The following is a 12,924-nucleotide window of genomic DNA, read 5'->3' as shown; positions in this document are numbered from 1 at the left end:
AGTTCAAGAATAATCCTATTTTAATCCTGCTCTCCCATTGGAACTTTATCCCATTGTTGTGAAGGTAAGTAAAGTTGGGATGTTCTTTCCCCTCCCCACAGGAGAAGAGGATGCTGCTGGCAGACAGGCCAAAATACCACAGGAATCGCATCGGTAGTCACTTTCTGGAGTAAATGTGCGTTAGCAAAACTCCTGTGATGAAGGGTACAGCTTTTTACTGCTTGGGTTAAGGCTCTTGACCCAGCTGGGATGCAGCATTGCCCTACATGGGAAGAGTGGATGCCGGAGGGATGCAGGGCCACAAACGGGAGCCTACCCCATGGATGGCTGCTGCATGCATGTTCTCCATGCAGAAGAAGTGCACAGTGGGATTTCCTGGGAAGGGTTTCTGCCCTTTGTGCTCTGCGGCACGGGCAGAAGTCTGTGTGTCCAGCCCAGTGGAACTGTAAGACATTGTTACAGGCTTCTGTCCCTGCTTCTGGCTTTTCCCTTGCTCTTTGTCCCCTTCCTGTTAAGTGGATCCTGACATAAAGCACCAAGAGCAGGATCACAGGCAGGCGTCCCTGGTCTGGAGTGTGCTGAGAAGGTGTGTGACAGGTACCCTTGTGGGCTGGGTTGTCTCTTCAGCTCCTTGCCTTGCAGAGGAGTAAGTCTCATTTGCTTCTGATCATGGAGGTGATATCCAGGAATCAAGAAGATCTGGGCCAAACTCATATTCTTGCCCTTTTTTCCTCCCTTTCTGTATCTTCCTGGATGTCTTCCGCTAAATACTGCCCTCTCTATAGAGGGATTATACCTCCAGCATGATGCTAATCCTCTGCAGCTGTTGTCCAGTGTGGGTTGGGTGGTGCTGGAGGCAAGGGAAATATTTATCTTAAGTTTTGCCATTGGATACTGCCCAGGAAAAATGAATGACCGTACTGGGGGCTTTCGCCACTTCTGCACACAGTGGGAGGTGACCTTCCTGCCATGTGCAGGAGGGGACTGAGCACTTCCCCTGGTGAGCTGCACCGAGCAAGATTTTATTTGGATGAGGGAGCGGCTGTGTGCCCTGACAGCTGCCCCTGGTACTGGATGGGGAAAGCCTCGGTGTTGCTGGAGGTGAGAAGATGATGGATGTGAAGTTGTGCTGAAACAAACCTGCAGACTGTCTGCTTTGCTGTCACCTCGTGTGTTGCCCCCGTGGCCCCCAGGGTGACTTTCCTCCCTGTGAGATGAAGGCTCTGGCATTAAGGAGAGCAGGCAGGTGGCTGCAGTGTGGATGTGAGAGGAGGTAACGCGTGCAAGCAGCACACGTGGGCCAAGCTCGATGTGCCTGGTGGATGCGTCCCACCCACAGTAGCGTCATCTTAGCACCACTGTGTGCCCCTGCCCAGGTAGCATCCCGAGCCACAGCCCTTCCTCATGGTGTGTCATGGTCATAGCAAGTGGCTTTTCAGGATTCCCTTGACTCCACAGCTCTTCCCTCTGTCCTCCTGCAGCAGCATTTCCTCTGGCCTTGAGGCAGGCAGTCAGTGCTTTGGCGTGTCCTGGCCCTGGCTCTTCCTCTACGCTGAGCCCGGCTTCCTCTCTGCTTTCCGGGTCCTCTCCCTGCAGCACGCAGGGATCCATGCCCTGGCTCTGCAGAGGAAGAGGAGGGTGGAGGCTCCTGCTGCAGCTCCTTGTCTGGACCCGTGGGCTGCAATCCTTCCCTTTTTCCCTGCCAGAGGAGAAAGCACATCAGCCCCTGTGACAGCACTGAGTAGGCAGAAGCAGGTCTCTGCCAGCCCTGGACTCCACCATCACCCCTGTGGGAAGGTTGTTGCAGGATGCGAGACGCATTGGGCAGCTGAGGCTCTTCCTGCAGATGTGGCTTGCTGCCCTTGGAATAGCAAGGGGGGAACTGAGGCAAACTGGCTCCTGGCTCCCTGTGAATACCACTGCGTCTCTGCCTTCCTGCTGTTGGCCCCTGAACAGCACCAGGCGGGCTCTGTTTATCGGCTGCAGCTATTCACACCTCGCTCCCTCCCTGGGGGCAGTGGGTGCTGCAAGGAGTCGCTCTGGGTGCTGCTGGCCATGCTGGGTCTCCTTCCCATGGCTGCAGAGGTGGCCCCCAGTGTGCCTGTCCCCTGGTCGGGAAGGGGAATGGGGCGGGAGGAGCCACCTTGCCCTGGATCATGCAGCCACAGGCTCGGGTCTTGCCTGAGCCAGGGCATTGTGGCGGGGGATGTGGGTGCAGGACAGCTGAGGACATCCTTTCTGCCAGCCCTGGGTCACCTCCTGCCACTCTGCAGTGCAGAGCTGTGGGATGCCAGGGGCCCCATCCCAGAGGACGCTGAGTTGCGGGTCTTTTCCAGGTTGGGCTTCTCCAGACTATTTTGGGAAGCTGGGACTGCCCCGCGGGGGTGTATCCTGGCAGGGCTCAGCTGAACGGGACGCCACTCCTCGAGCCATGGAAAGCTGCTGGGAGAGGCAAGGTGCTGGGCTCCGACCGGTCCCTTGCTGGGGCTGAGGGGCGTCTCTGCCCTCCCCGAGGGGCTTGTCTGCGTGGCTGGAGGAGCGCAGCCTCCACTGAAGGCATGCAGGGCAGAGCGGGAGCCAGCAGTGAGCCTGAACCCTGCTGAAGTGCTGGAGATTGTCTCTGGCAGGTCCCTGGCTGCTGTCAGCAAGCCTTTCCAGATGGCCCCGGGCTCCTGGCACCAGCTCTGCTATAGCATCCGGGGAAAAGCTGGGGGTGGGAAGTGACGTCCCAGCTGGCCTAAGCAGGGCAGCCCCGGCCCCTGCTCCCACACGGCTCCTTCCCCTCTGTGAGACTGCTCCCAGGCCTTGTCCTCCACTGCTGCCCCTCCATCAGCAGCAAGGAGCTGCCCCTCGCCGAGGCAGGGCTGCCTACGGAAGAGGATGCCAGGAGCCTCTGGCCCTGGGCATCCTCAGCCAGCTCCGTGGCATCTCCGGGTGCTGGGTTCCACCCTGCTCCCTTACAAGCCCTCAGCACCCCCAGGAGAGCAGGGGGAGCACAGCTGCCGTGGGAAATGCATCTGCCGTGGGAACTGCAGCTACGCCAGCCTCCGGCGCTGCCTCTGCGGGGGCGGGAGCGGCGAATCCCAGCCGCACGTTCCTGCTGCCTCGCCTTTCGGCCGGGTTCGCCCCTTTTGTAACCCCCCCCCCCCCCCAGTTTGGAGCAGGCTGGGCCCACCCGTGGCTCCACAGAGCCCCCGTCCCTCCTAGGTGCGGCCTCAGGACTGGCACCAGCAGTGGGGCCACAGAGTGGTAAAAGAAATGCATTCGCGTTGTGAGACAATTATATTTTTTTGGTTTGGTTTGTTTTTTTTCCCCCCTATATTTCCTGGGCCAGAGCTAAATCAGGCGGCCTGGCCTCAGGGGAGGCAGTCCTGCCTCCCATTCCCTCCCCTCCCCAAATCTGGGGGAAACGAAGGTTAAAACCTAATCGAAAGGGAGCAAATCTCCAGCAGGGCCTTGCAGGTGGAAAACAACAGAGCAAAGCCAAGCCACCTGGAGGCGTGTGTCCCCCCCACCCCCTCCCCAGTATGTCAGGATTTCTTTGTCCCCCATGCCGGCCTCCCTGGGGGGGCTGCAGTGCCAGGCCGCGTCCCAGCGTTTCCCGGTGAACCCAGCAATGGCGGGGAGGGGCAGGGGCTGGGTGTCCCCTGCCGTGGGGCTCCCTGGTGCCAGGGCTGGCAGTCCGGGAAAGCGGGGTGGGAGCCAGCCGCGGTCCTTCCCTTTTAAAGCAATTAGCGGCGCCGGGAGCTGGCTGCAGCCCGGCCCGGGCACGGTGCCAGCAGCCCCAGGCCCGGAAGCGGGGGCGCGGGCTGGGGGCTGGTGACAGGGACGGGCTTGTCTCCCTCGCTGGGCCAGGGGCACAAAGGCTTCGTGTCCCCCCCCCCCCCCCCCAATTTCTTCTACTTGTGACTGGGGGAGGAGGGGGAAGGGGAACCTCCCTCTGGGGCTGTCGGGGTTGGAGAGGGCAGGGAAGAGCAGCTGGAGCCCTGGGGGAAGCGGGGTGGGAATGGCTGCTGCTCCCTGCACCAGGCCCCGTGTCAGAGCCACCAGCACCCGTTGCGAGAGGAGACACCGAGGCAGGGCACGCCTCCGTGTGCCGGCCCCGTCTCACTGTGGGGGCCGGGGCTGGTGCAGGACTCCTGAGGGCCGGAGGTGAGATGGGGACACGAGTTGGGGGGGGGGGGGGGGGGGGGGTGTCTGCTCCCACATGGCAGCCCAGACCCCTCACACTGGTTAGTACCAGGCCAGGCTGCCTCGGGTACGGAGACGTGGTCCGGGAGCAGCTCTGACCCCCACAGCTCCCCAGGGCAGCAGCTCAGCCCCTTCCTCTGCGCAGCCACCCCCAGCCCCGTGGCAGCCAGACCTCACGTCCCCAGCAAGCTCCTGGCCAAGCTTCGCCAGCCAGCAAAGAGCAGCCATCGCCTCTATCAGCATCGCGTGCCTCAGCTGCTGCCTGCCCGCGGCTGCCCTCATGAGTAACATTTTTCCCTGGAAAAAAAAAAAAAAAAAAGAAAAATCCTACCCCAGGATCTAATCTCTCCCACTCCCAAGCTTATTTCTCTGATCTCCGCAGCTCCTCCAGCTTTCATCTTCCCTGACAAGATAGCTGTGTCCCGAGAAGCAGGCAGCAGGACACGGCCAGCCCTGTTCCCACAACAAGAACACCAGGCCTGCACGGGGACAGGGAAGCGCAGCACCACTGACCCGCCCCCCCCGCCCCAGAGCGCCCGTGCAGCCCTCGGCTCCGGCAGCCACGGCGGGGCCCCGGCAGAACAAGGCACGCTGTGTTCCCACGGGGCCAGCCCGGCGAGGCCGCCACCGCTGCAGGAGCCCGTGAAAGGCGGCTCTGTCTGCTGCCAGCGGCCCCCTCAGAACAGCAGCCCCCGGGCAGCAGGGCCACAAGGAGCAGGTGCAGCTGGGGGGGGCCGGGGGAGCCCCGGCTGGTGCTGGTGGTGCTGAGGGCGACGTGGAGGCCCCCTTTGCTGCGGGCAGGGGGGTCCCAGCCCGCTGCTCCCAACCCTCTCCTCCCCCTGCCCCGACGCTGCGGAGGCGTGCCGAAGCCAGGCCCGCAGCCCCACGCACTGAGGAGGCCCTGCCCCACAGCCCCTGGCCCAGCCCCACAGATGCCTAGGAAGGTGGCGCCCTTGGGGGAGCGCGACACCACCCCGCACCCGCTGAACACCTCGTGGGGGAAAGCCCCTTTGACTCCCGCCCCCCATCCCGCCCCCCATCCCCATCCCGCAGCCCCCCACGCCCCGGCCCCGCAGGAAGGACAGCACCATGGCTCTCCTCGCACCCAACCCATTTAATACAAGTACAAGGCACCCCTGCCCGCGGGGCCAGGGGAGGCTGGCACCCCAGGAAGGGGACCACACGCCCCGAGGGCTTTGTCCTGCAGCAGCAGTGACCTGGGCTGACATCCGAAGCAGGAGGAAGGGACCAAGCTGAGCCAAGGGGGTTGCAGAGGCAGCACCCCGCTCCTCATGCCAGCCAAGGACCCTATGGGAAGGGAGCCCGGCCTGTCACCTGCCTTCCGCGTTGGGTTTCCCGAGCTCCGTGCTATCTTTAGGCACTGCACCCCCCACCAGCCTGTGGAAGGAAGCGTGGCCGTGCTCAGCCCTCCCTTCCCCTCACCGCCAGGCAAGCAAGGGAGCAGCCAGGCCACAGGTACCAGCAGCTCCACGTCCACTTGCTGCCGAGACCTGCCCGCTTGGGGACTGGGCGTGCAGTGCTGATCACATTCCCACCTCTTCTACCACTCACACAGGCACTGTCCACAATTCAGCAGCTGGACGCACGCTGGAGAATGCAGGCCTGCTGGGGCAGAGGCACAGGGTGCTGGGGGACACACTCCTCTGTAGCAGCCTGAGCTGCTGGCAAGGGGGGATGTCGTGAGAGAGGGGGGCACCCCGCCAGCCTGCGGGACCTGGCTTCTGTCCAGCCCTGCTGCCCCCAGCTCCTCACAAACATCCTCCAGCCCCAGACCAGTTGTGGAACTGGGTTACACAGACAATGGGGGGCTCAGGGACACCCCTCACCCTAGGCTGGGGCAGGTGGGAATCCCCCTTCTGGGGCTGGGGACACCAAGCAGCGGCAGTGCACAGGGGCTAGGGGGGAGTGGGACGAACCTCTGGGTATAAATAGGCTGCTGGGGAGGGGCAGGGCAGGCTCGTCATTAGCACCATGGTGGCAGAGGGTGGGGAAAGATGGGGGTCAGACCCACTCCTGCAAGGAGCGCTTGCAGTACAAGAGCATTCGGGGCGTGCCCTTCCTCTGCATCTGCACAATGACATAGATGAGGCCGAGGATACAGAGCAGCAGCACCAGCAGCACCAGCACCATCACGACGCTCATGGTGCGTGTGTACTCGTCAATCTGCACCACCACGTCCACGTCACCGCCCTGCTTGCGACCGCCCTCGCTGTAATCCTCCTCATCCTCCTCTTCCTCCTCCTCATCCTCCTTGCCTTCAGACCGCCCACCAGGGTTCTCATCCCCATCAGGGTTGAAGGGAGGCTGGTCGACGTCAGGCCACCGGGGGTTGGGGTCTGGGACCAGCTCCACATGGCAGCCCATGAAGTCCCGCAGGATGGATTTGGGATAGCCTGGCTCCGTTTTGAGTCGCTCATTGTCAAACTTCCAGTACTTTGTGCCTCTGTAGAAGTACGTTGAAGCTGGGGGAAGAGAAAAAGATGGGGGGGGGGGAAGACATGGAGGTGGGGGGTGAGAGGCTGTAGTCCCCTGCCAGGCACAGCACACGGCTGGCCTGCAGATTGCAGTGTTTGCTTCAGGATCTGCAAAACAGGGGAAACAGGACTCCCTGCCCTTTGGAAGGGCTAGCTGGGCAGCTCCTGGGCTCCCTCCCAGCTCCCACGTGATGGAGAAGAGCAGAAAGAGCAGAGAAAGGTGGCCTCTCTTTCCATCCGATCTCTGCAGCACCCTGCTCTGCCCACACAGCCATGCTCTCTGGCCACCTGCTGTTGGAGGGGCACGTAGCTGCCGACAGAGGAGACTGCATCCCCCTCACCCCCTCTTCTCCTCTACTTACAGGCATCTGAGCTGAGGAAGGCACCCTTGGGTGAGGGAGGGATGCCCACCCAGACCGAGATGGGCTTGGGGTACCCGGGGTCCACCGAGCGCGTGTCCTCGTTGAAGCGCCAGTATCTGTGGGAGGCAGAGGGACCTGGTGAGCTGGCAGGGGGCACGGACACTGCCCCCATCCCACAGCCGCGGACAGCACAGGGGTCTCTGCTGATGGCAGCCCCGCAGCTGTGGTGGCCCCGCTTTTTCCCCCATCAGCTCAATACACCCCCCTGCGCAGGAAGCCGTTTGCCAACAGCCCACCGTCCCACCTCCACCCAGCCCACACCATCCCCGCTCCAGACAGGAGAACGGAGGCACAGGGCAGGGGACAGCAGGGGGGATGACCCTGGAGCCCTGCTGAGGGCAGCACGTACCTGTCCCCACGGAAGAAGAAGGTGTGCCCCGTGGGCTCCCACCAGACCGCAGTGTCAATTCTGTCATAGGGGATGCCCTGCCCATAGGTGGCCAGTGGCTGCGGGTACCCAGCCTCCAGATTGGCTTCTCGGAAGAGCCAGTACCGGTCACCTGGGTGGGAAGGAAATGGAGAAGGCAGGTGAGGCTGCAACCCAGCTGGTGCAGTGTGCACGCGTGCAGCCGGAGAGGGAGGGGGTGTGATGCCTGTGGCCACCCCATCCCTTGGCCAGAAGCCTTAGGGACCAGACAGCAGCTCTTTATACCTGCAAAGCCGAGCAGACTGCACAGGTGCTTTGGGAGGGGATCAAGACAGCTGGGAGCACACCAGGCCACGACGAGGCAGCACACTCCACCCCAGCCCTCCCACCCAGCTCCAGCCGCGCTGCTCACCTTTAAAGAAGACGAATCTCCCATCGTGCCTCTCGTAGGCAGCGTCGATGTCCCCGGGCAGGCCCCGCCAGAAGTGCCCGATGGGCATGGGATAGTTGTCCAGCACCCGGTTGTGCCGCACCCTCCAGAACCATCGGCCCTGTTGGGAAGCAGGGTGTCAGCAGGGCACACAGGGACAGAGCTCTGTGCTCAGGCAGAGGGAGCCAGGGCACCCGAGTCCATCGTCTCACTAGGGCCTTCCACCTGAGAACTCCAGAGCAGATACAGGGCAGGAAGGGGTCCTGGAAGGTACCTTAAACACGAACATCTCCCCCCGCAGCACTGCCACCGTGTCGAAGTTCCCATCGCAGATGTCGGGGCCGTACTGGTCAGGTCGCTCTGGGCTGCCAGGTTTGGGGGGCCGCTCTGGTTTCCCTGGCGGGCGTGGCCTGGGGGGCCTCTGGTCTGGCCTGCCAGGTCTTCGGGGCGTCACGGTGGGCAAGGGCTTGGTGGGCTGAGGGTGCCCATCTGCGGTACCTGGGCAGAGGAGGAGAGAGAACGGATGGAGCGCTTGCAAGCCAACAATGTCAGCGCCTCCTTCGCCCTGCTCCCAGGCCAGGCACAGTCCCAAGCCCGTGCACCCAGCTTCCAGGCTGGTGGAGCACCCCTGTCCCTCTGCCCAGCCCACGTCCCAGCGCAGCTGGCTCCCTCACCGTACAGCTGTTGGATGCCCTTGAGGTCATCCTCAGGCAGCTGGAAGTTCTCTGTGTCCATCCACTGGTAGAAGGGGGCCATGATAGCACTGGGGTTGCTGGAATGTTCCAGGCCCAGCGAGTGCCCCAGCTCGTGCACGGCCACCAGGAAAAGGTTGTTCCCTGCAGGGAAAGGCACTGTCAGCAAGGCAGCAGGGCACCTGGCATGGGGCAGCTTCCTGGCCCCAGCACTCTGCACCCTGTGCCAGGGATGCTCTGCGACGGAACCAGAGCAATCTGCGTCACCCCCAGAGGAAATGTTCTGTCTGCCCTGCAGGCCCTGCCAGGCACACATCACCCAGGTGCCGGGCCACAACCAAACCCTGGCTTCTCCATTCACCTTGCCACCCCAGCCCCCTGCACCGGCTCACCAGACACATCCGTGTTCTCCAGCGTCCAGGGCTCATCTGAGTCGAAGTGCGTGTCCCCACCCATCCCTGGGCCGGGGAAATAGGCATGAGCCAAAAATCCCCCGACACCATCAAAAGGGGAGCTGTCCCCGTGGAAACCAGAGGCAAAAAGCACCATGATGTCAGCCTCCTTCTTCCGCTTCTGACGAATGTCCTCATACGGCACCTCCTGGAAGACGAGCGGCGTGGCCTGCTCCCACACCCGGAAGGCTTGGCGGATGGCCTCATACGAGTGGTACCGGCCCAGCTTCTCCGTGTAGTTCTGGATGCTGAGGGCACAGAGCAGGGCCTCGATCAGGATGGCCCACGGCAGCGCTCGCCCACTGCAACCCTGCTGCAGCTTTGGCCCAAAGGGTCTGCAGCTGGGCTGTGAGCAAACCCTAAGCCCGAAAAAGCTGCCACGTGCTGATTGCTGGGTACCTGAACGTGAGATGGCTCTGGCTCCAGCGCCGCCCCGTGAGCGCATACCTCTTCCGCCGCATGTTAGACTTCATCTGGACCCCAAACTGGTCTGGGACCCCACAGCGGGGACGCTTCATCCACCTGCCAGGAGGGCATCAAGTGAGGGCTCAGCGCACCACCCAGGGAAAAGCACCCGGAGAAGTTACGGCCACCACAGCCAGCGAGGGAAGCTGCAGGTGTGGAAGGGAGACATGGGTCCCACGGGAGACAGCACCCACACTTCTGGGTGCGTATGCAGGCAGGGCTCATGGGGGCAGCAAGCTGAGCTTTCCATAGCCTGCAGGGGCTCACTGCCAATAGAAGACGACAGCAGTGGTGTGAGCACAAAAATCAGACCAGTCATCTCCATCGCTCTGGGAAAGGGAACTTGTGGTCAGCCAGAGGTCGATCCCCGCTAAAGGGGCTCGGGAAGAGGTGGGCCAGAAAGTCAAGCTTCCTTCTGCAAGAGCAAGAGAGCAGCTCATAGAGAAACTCACATTTTGGTCTCCTCATCCAGGACACCAGTGACGGTGATCCCGTAGAACTTCTGCATCTCCGAGAGGGCTGAGGAGAAGATCTGAGCAGAGCGCATGGTGGACATCTGCCTGCTCGACTGGGGCAGGTAGCCATACAGCCGCAGCCATGCCTGTGAGAGAAAAACAAGCATCAGGCTGACAGGCAGGGATGAGGAAACCTGCCTTTCACTGATGCCCCCCTACTGTCAGCCCCAACTAGAGCTGCCCCAGAATGAAAAGCTCCTTGAGATGCCAGCCATGTGCACACCCAATGGGCCTGGACTGCCAGTCCCAGGAGCACCGCTGCCGCAGCTCTGCTGTCCTCATCTGCTGCTACCTCCAGGTGTGCTGGCCTCACCGGGGCAGCCTCTCCCCGTCTCTGAAGGAGCACGCCCGCGCTCAGGGACGCTCTGTGAGCCAGCTGCTGGGGGGAGCACTCCACCCGGGCAGGATGGGAGGTTGGGAGAGAACACAGGACAGGGTGTGAAGGGGCAGGTCTGAGGGGCCGCTGGCCCTACCTGCTGCAGCGCAAGGGGCACGGGGACTCGCACGCAGCCACGGCACTCTCCAGATAGCTCCCCAAGGCCAGAAGGGGCCAAACCACAGCAAGAGGCGTGCTCCTGATGTGGGTCCCTGACCCCAAGCCCCACACCATCACTTCTGGGCTGCAGCCCAGGTGCCGCAGGGACAAACAGAGAGCGAGCCAGGAGAGAGCAACGGGGAAATGGTGCAGCTGGGCCCAGCCCTCGCCTGAGGCTGGGCAGGCGCGGGCAGGATCCACGCTCCTACCTCCCTGGGAGCGAGCGCTTTTGTCCCTGCTCTCAGCTTGCAGGGGGAGGCGAGGCCGCCGGCAGGACCTGCCGGGAGCTGGTGGGAGCCTGGCTCCCCGGCCTCAGCCCTCAGGAAGCGCCTGGGCTGGCTGCAGAGCTCCACGGGGGGCTCAGCACCCCCACGGGCTGCACGCAGGAGGACGAAGACGAGGATTCGGGCAACGCCTCGACTGCCCCGGTGTCCGGGGCCGTTCCCGTGCCCCCGGCACCGCTCGCCCCCAGCACCGCACTGGGGAAGCCGAGGCGCTGAGCTCAGCAGCGTGCCCGCAGCGGCTGCAAGGAGCATCCCTGGTGCCCCGAGCTGCCTCTGCTGCCCCTCGGCGCTCCAGGCGGCACGGAGCCGGCCCCGCCACCAGCCCGGGGTTACGGCGGCGTCGCTTGGTGGGGGAGCCAGGCCCGAAGGCCCCGGGGTGCTCAGCCCCGCGGGACCCCCCAGAGGGGCTCCTGCCTGCGGGGCTCCCCGTCCCGCGGCTCTCCCCGTCCCGCGGCTCTCCCCGTCCCGCAGCTCTCCCCAGCGGGCACGCAGCGCTCCCCCCCCTCTCCCCCGCTCACCTCAGCGTTGACTTCGCCGCCCGTGGCCGCTCCCCCCCCCACCAGCACCAGCAGCAGCAGCAGCAGCAGCAGCAGCAGGGCCGGGAGGCTCCCGCCCGCCCTGCAGGGGGCGCCGCCGCCGGCCGCCATCCCGCGCCGCGCCGGGCCGGGCCGGGCCGGGCCGAGCTGCCCGAGCTACGCCGCCCTCATGGCCCGGGCCCGGGCCGCCGCGGGGGCTGCGCGGAGCTGCATGGGCGGCGCTGCCGGGCGCCTGCCGGGGCCGTGCGGGGGGGCTCAGGCCGGCGGAGCGCGGCCCATGTGCCTCGCCTCGGCTCGGCTCGGCTCGGCTCGGCCCGGCGGACAGACGCGGGGCGGCGGCGGGGCGGCGCCGAGCGGAGCGGGGAGGAGCCGGGCCGAGCCCCCCGCCCCCCCGGCCAGCGGCACCCGGGCGCCCCCCGCTGCTCCTCGCCCACGGCCCGGCCCCGGACTTTGTCCCCGCCGCTCTCGGGGCGTGCTCGGGCGGACACCGGCGGCGGTTTCGGTGCCGGCGCTGCCGACGGCCTGGACGCCCGCCCTCTGCTCCGCAGCTGCTGCCCAGGCAGGTTTCAGGCCGCACGGCTCAGCGCTCTTCTTTGTCACCGCGTCAAGGTGCCCCGGGAGCCACCGCTGGGTGCTTCCCAAGGTCGGGAGGGCAGACCGACCCCAGCTAGTGCCCCCCGGGAGGCAGCGTGGCCAGCTGCCGCAGCTGCCTGCTGGGCGCTGACCTCTCCCTGATGAGCTCAAACCACACAGAAACCAGGAGGGGTTTGCAGGAGCCAAGTTTCAATGGAAGTCTCCAAGTCTCGCTCTTTTTTTTTTTTTTTTTTTTTTTTTAAGGGGAAAAGCAAAACAAACAAAAAACAACTTGGGGCATAATCACTTAAAGTCTGTGCATATCCCTATCCCAGAAACTAACTAACTAAAGACGGAGTCTGGATAAAAAGGGGAAAGGGGCATGCTGGAAGCAGCAGTGAGCAGCGCGGCACTCTGCCAAATACCTGGACCAGATGTGCATCCGGAGGGGACCACTGGTGTAACATGCCCCCCTGGAGCGAGGTCCTGACTGCCTCAAATTCAGCTCTCCCAGGCATCTTCACAGGCTGCACTGACCTAGCAGCCGATGTGCTGAGCCACCCAGATCAGAGACTTGGGCAAATGAGCGCTGGGCCCATCAGCTGTCAGTGCCAAAAACAAACAAACAAACAGAAATCAACATGCAGGGGAGAGAGAAGAAAGAAGGGGGGAGGGTTGTTTCATTTTAACTGAACAATGCGTTGAATTTGCTGCTTCTCCCTCGCAGTCCCCCCAGGAATTCTATTAATTTGAAAACCAGATATTGCAGGGGAGTTGGCAGACAAAGACCTGCACTGAGACAGAAGCTCCAATGGCTGTGAGGGCCCCGAGCTTCCTTGTGTACAAGTGGAAGGAGAGTGCTACACCCAGCTCACGGAAGGGCTTGCAGACACTGCCTCATTTGAAGTCTGCAGGAGCTGCTGAAGCTGGGCACTTCTGAAATTGAACAGCTCAAATATACCACAGA

At 63.4% G+C, this 12,924-nt stretch overlaps 1 protein-coding gene across 1 annotated transcript; it reads right to left on the bottom strand.

The window, feature by feature from the left end:
- Nucleotides 1-5,285: 5,285 nt before the first annotated feature.
- MMP15 (matrix metallopeptidase 15) lies at nt 5,286-11,527 on the bottom strand. Its single transcript, XM_040571288.1, has 10 exons — nt 11,367-11,527; nt 9,967-10,115; nt 9,449-9,571; nt 8,990-9,297; nt 8,580-8,741; nt 8,180-8,403; nt 7,888-8,026; nt 7,458-7,608; nt 7,049-7,164; nt 5,286-6,674 (listed from the first exon to the last, which is right to left on the bottom strand). Exons 1-10 carry the CDS (start codon nt 11,493-11,495, stop codon nt 6,214-6,216), a joined length of 1,962 nt encoding a protein of 653 aa, XP_040427222.1. The 5' UTR covers nt 11,496-11,527; the 3' UTR covers nt 5,286-6,213.
- Nucleotides 11,528-12,924: the final 1,397 nt, after the last annotated feature.

This window comes from Cygnus olor, chromosome 12 (genome assembly GCF_009769625.2).
Source record: "Cygnus olor isolate bCygOlo1 chromosome 12, bCygOlo1.pri.v2, whole genome shotgun sequence".
Classification (NCBI taxonomy): domain Eukaryota; kingdom Metazoa; phylum Chordata; class Aves; order Anseriformes; family Anatidae; genus Cygnus; species Cygnus olor.
This window is presented reverse-complemented; position numbering and strand designations above follow the sequence as displayed.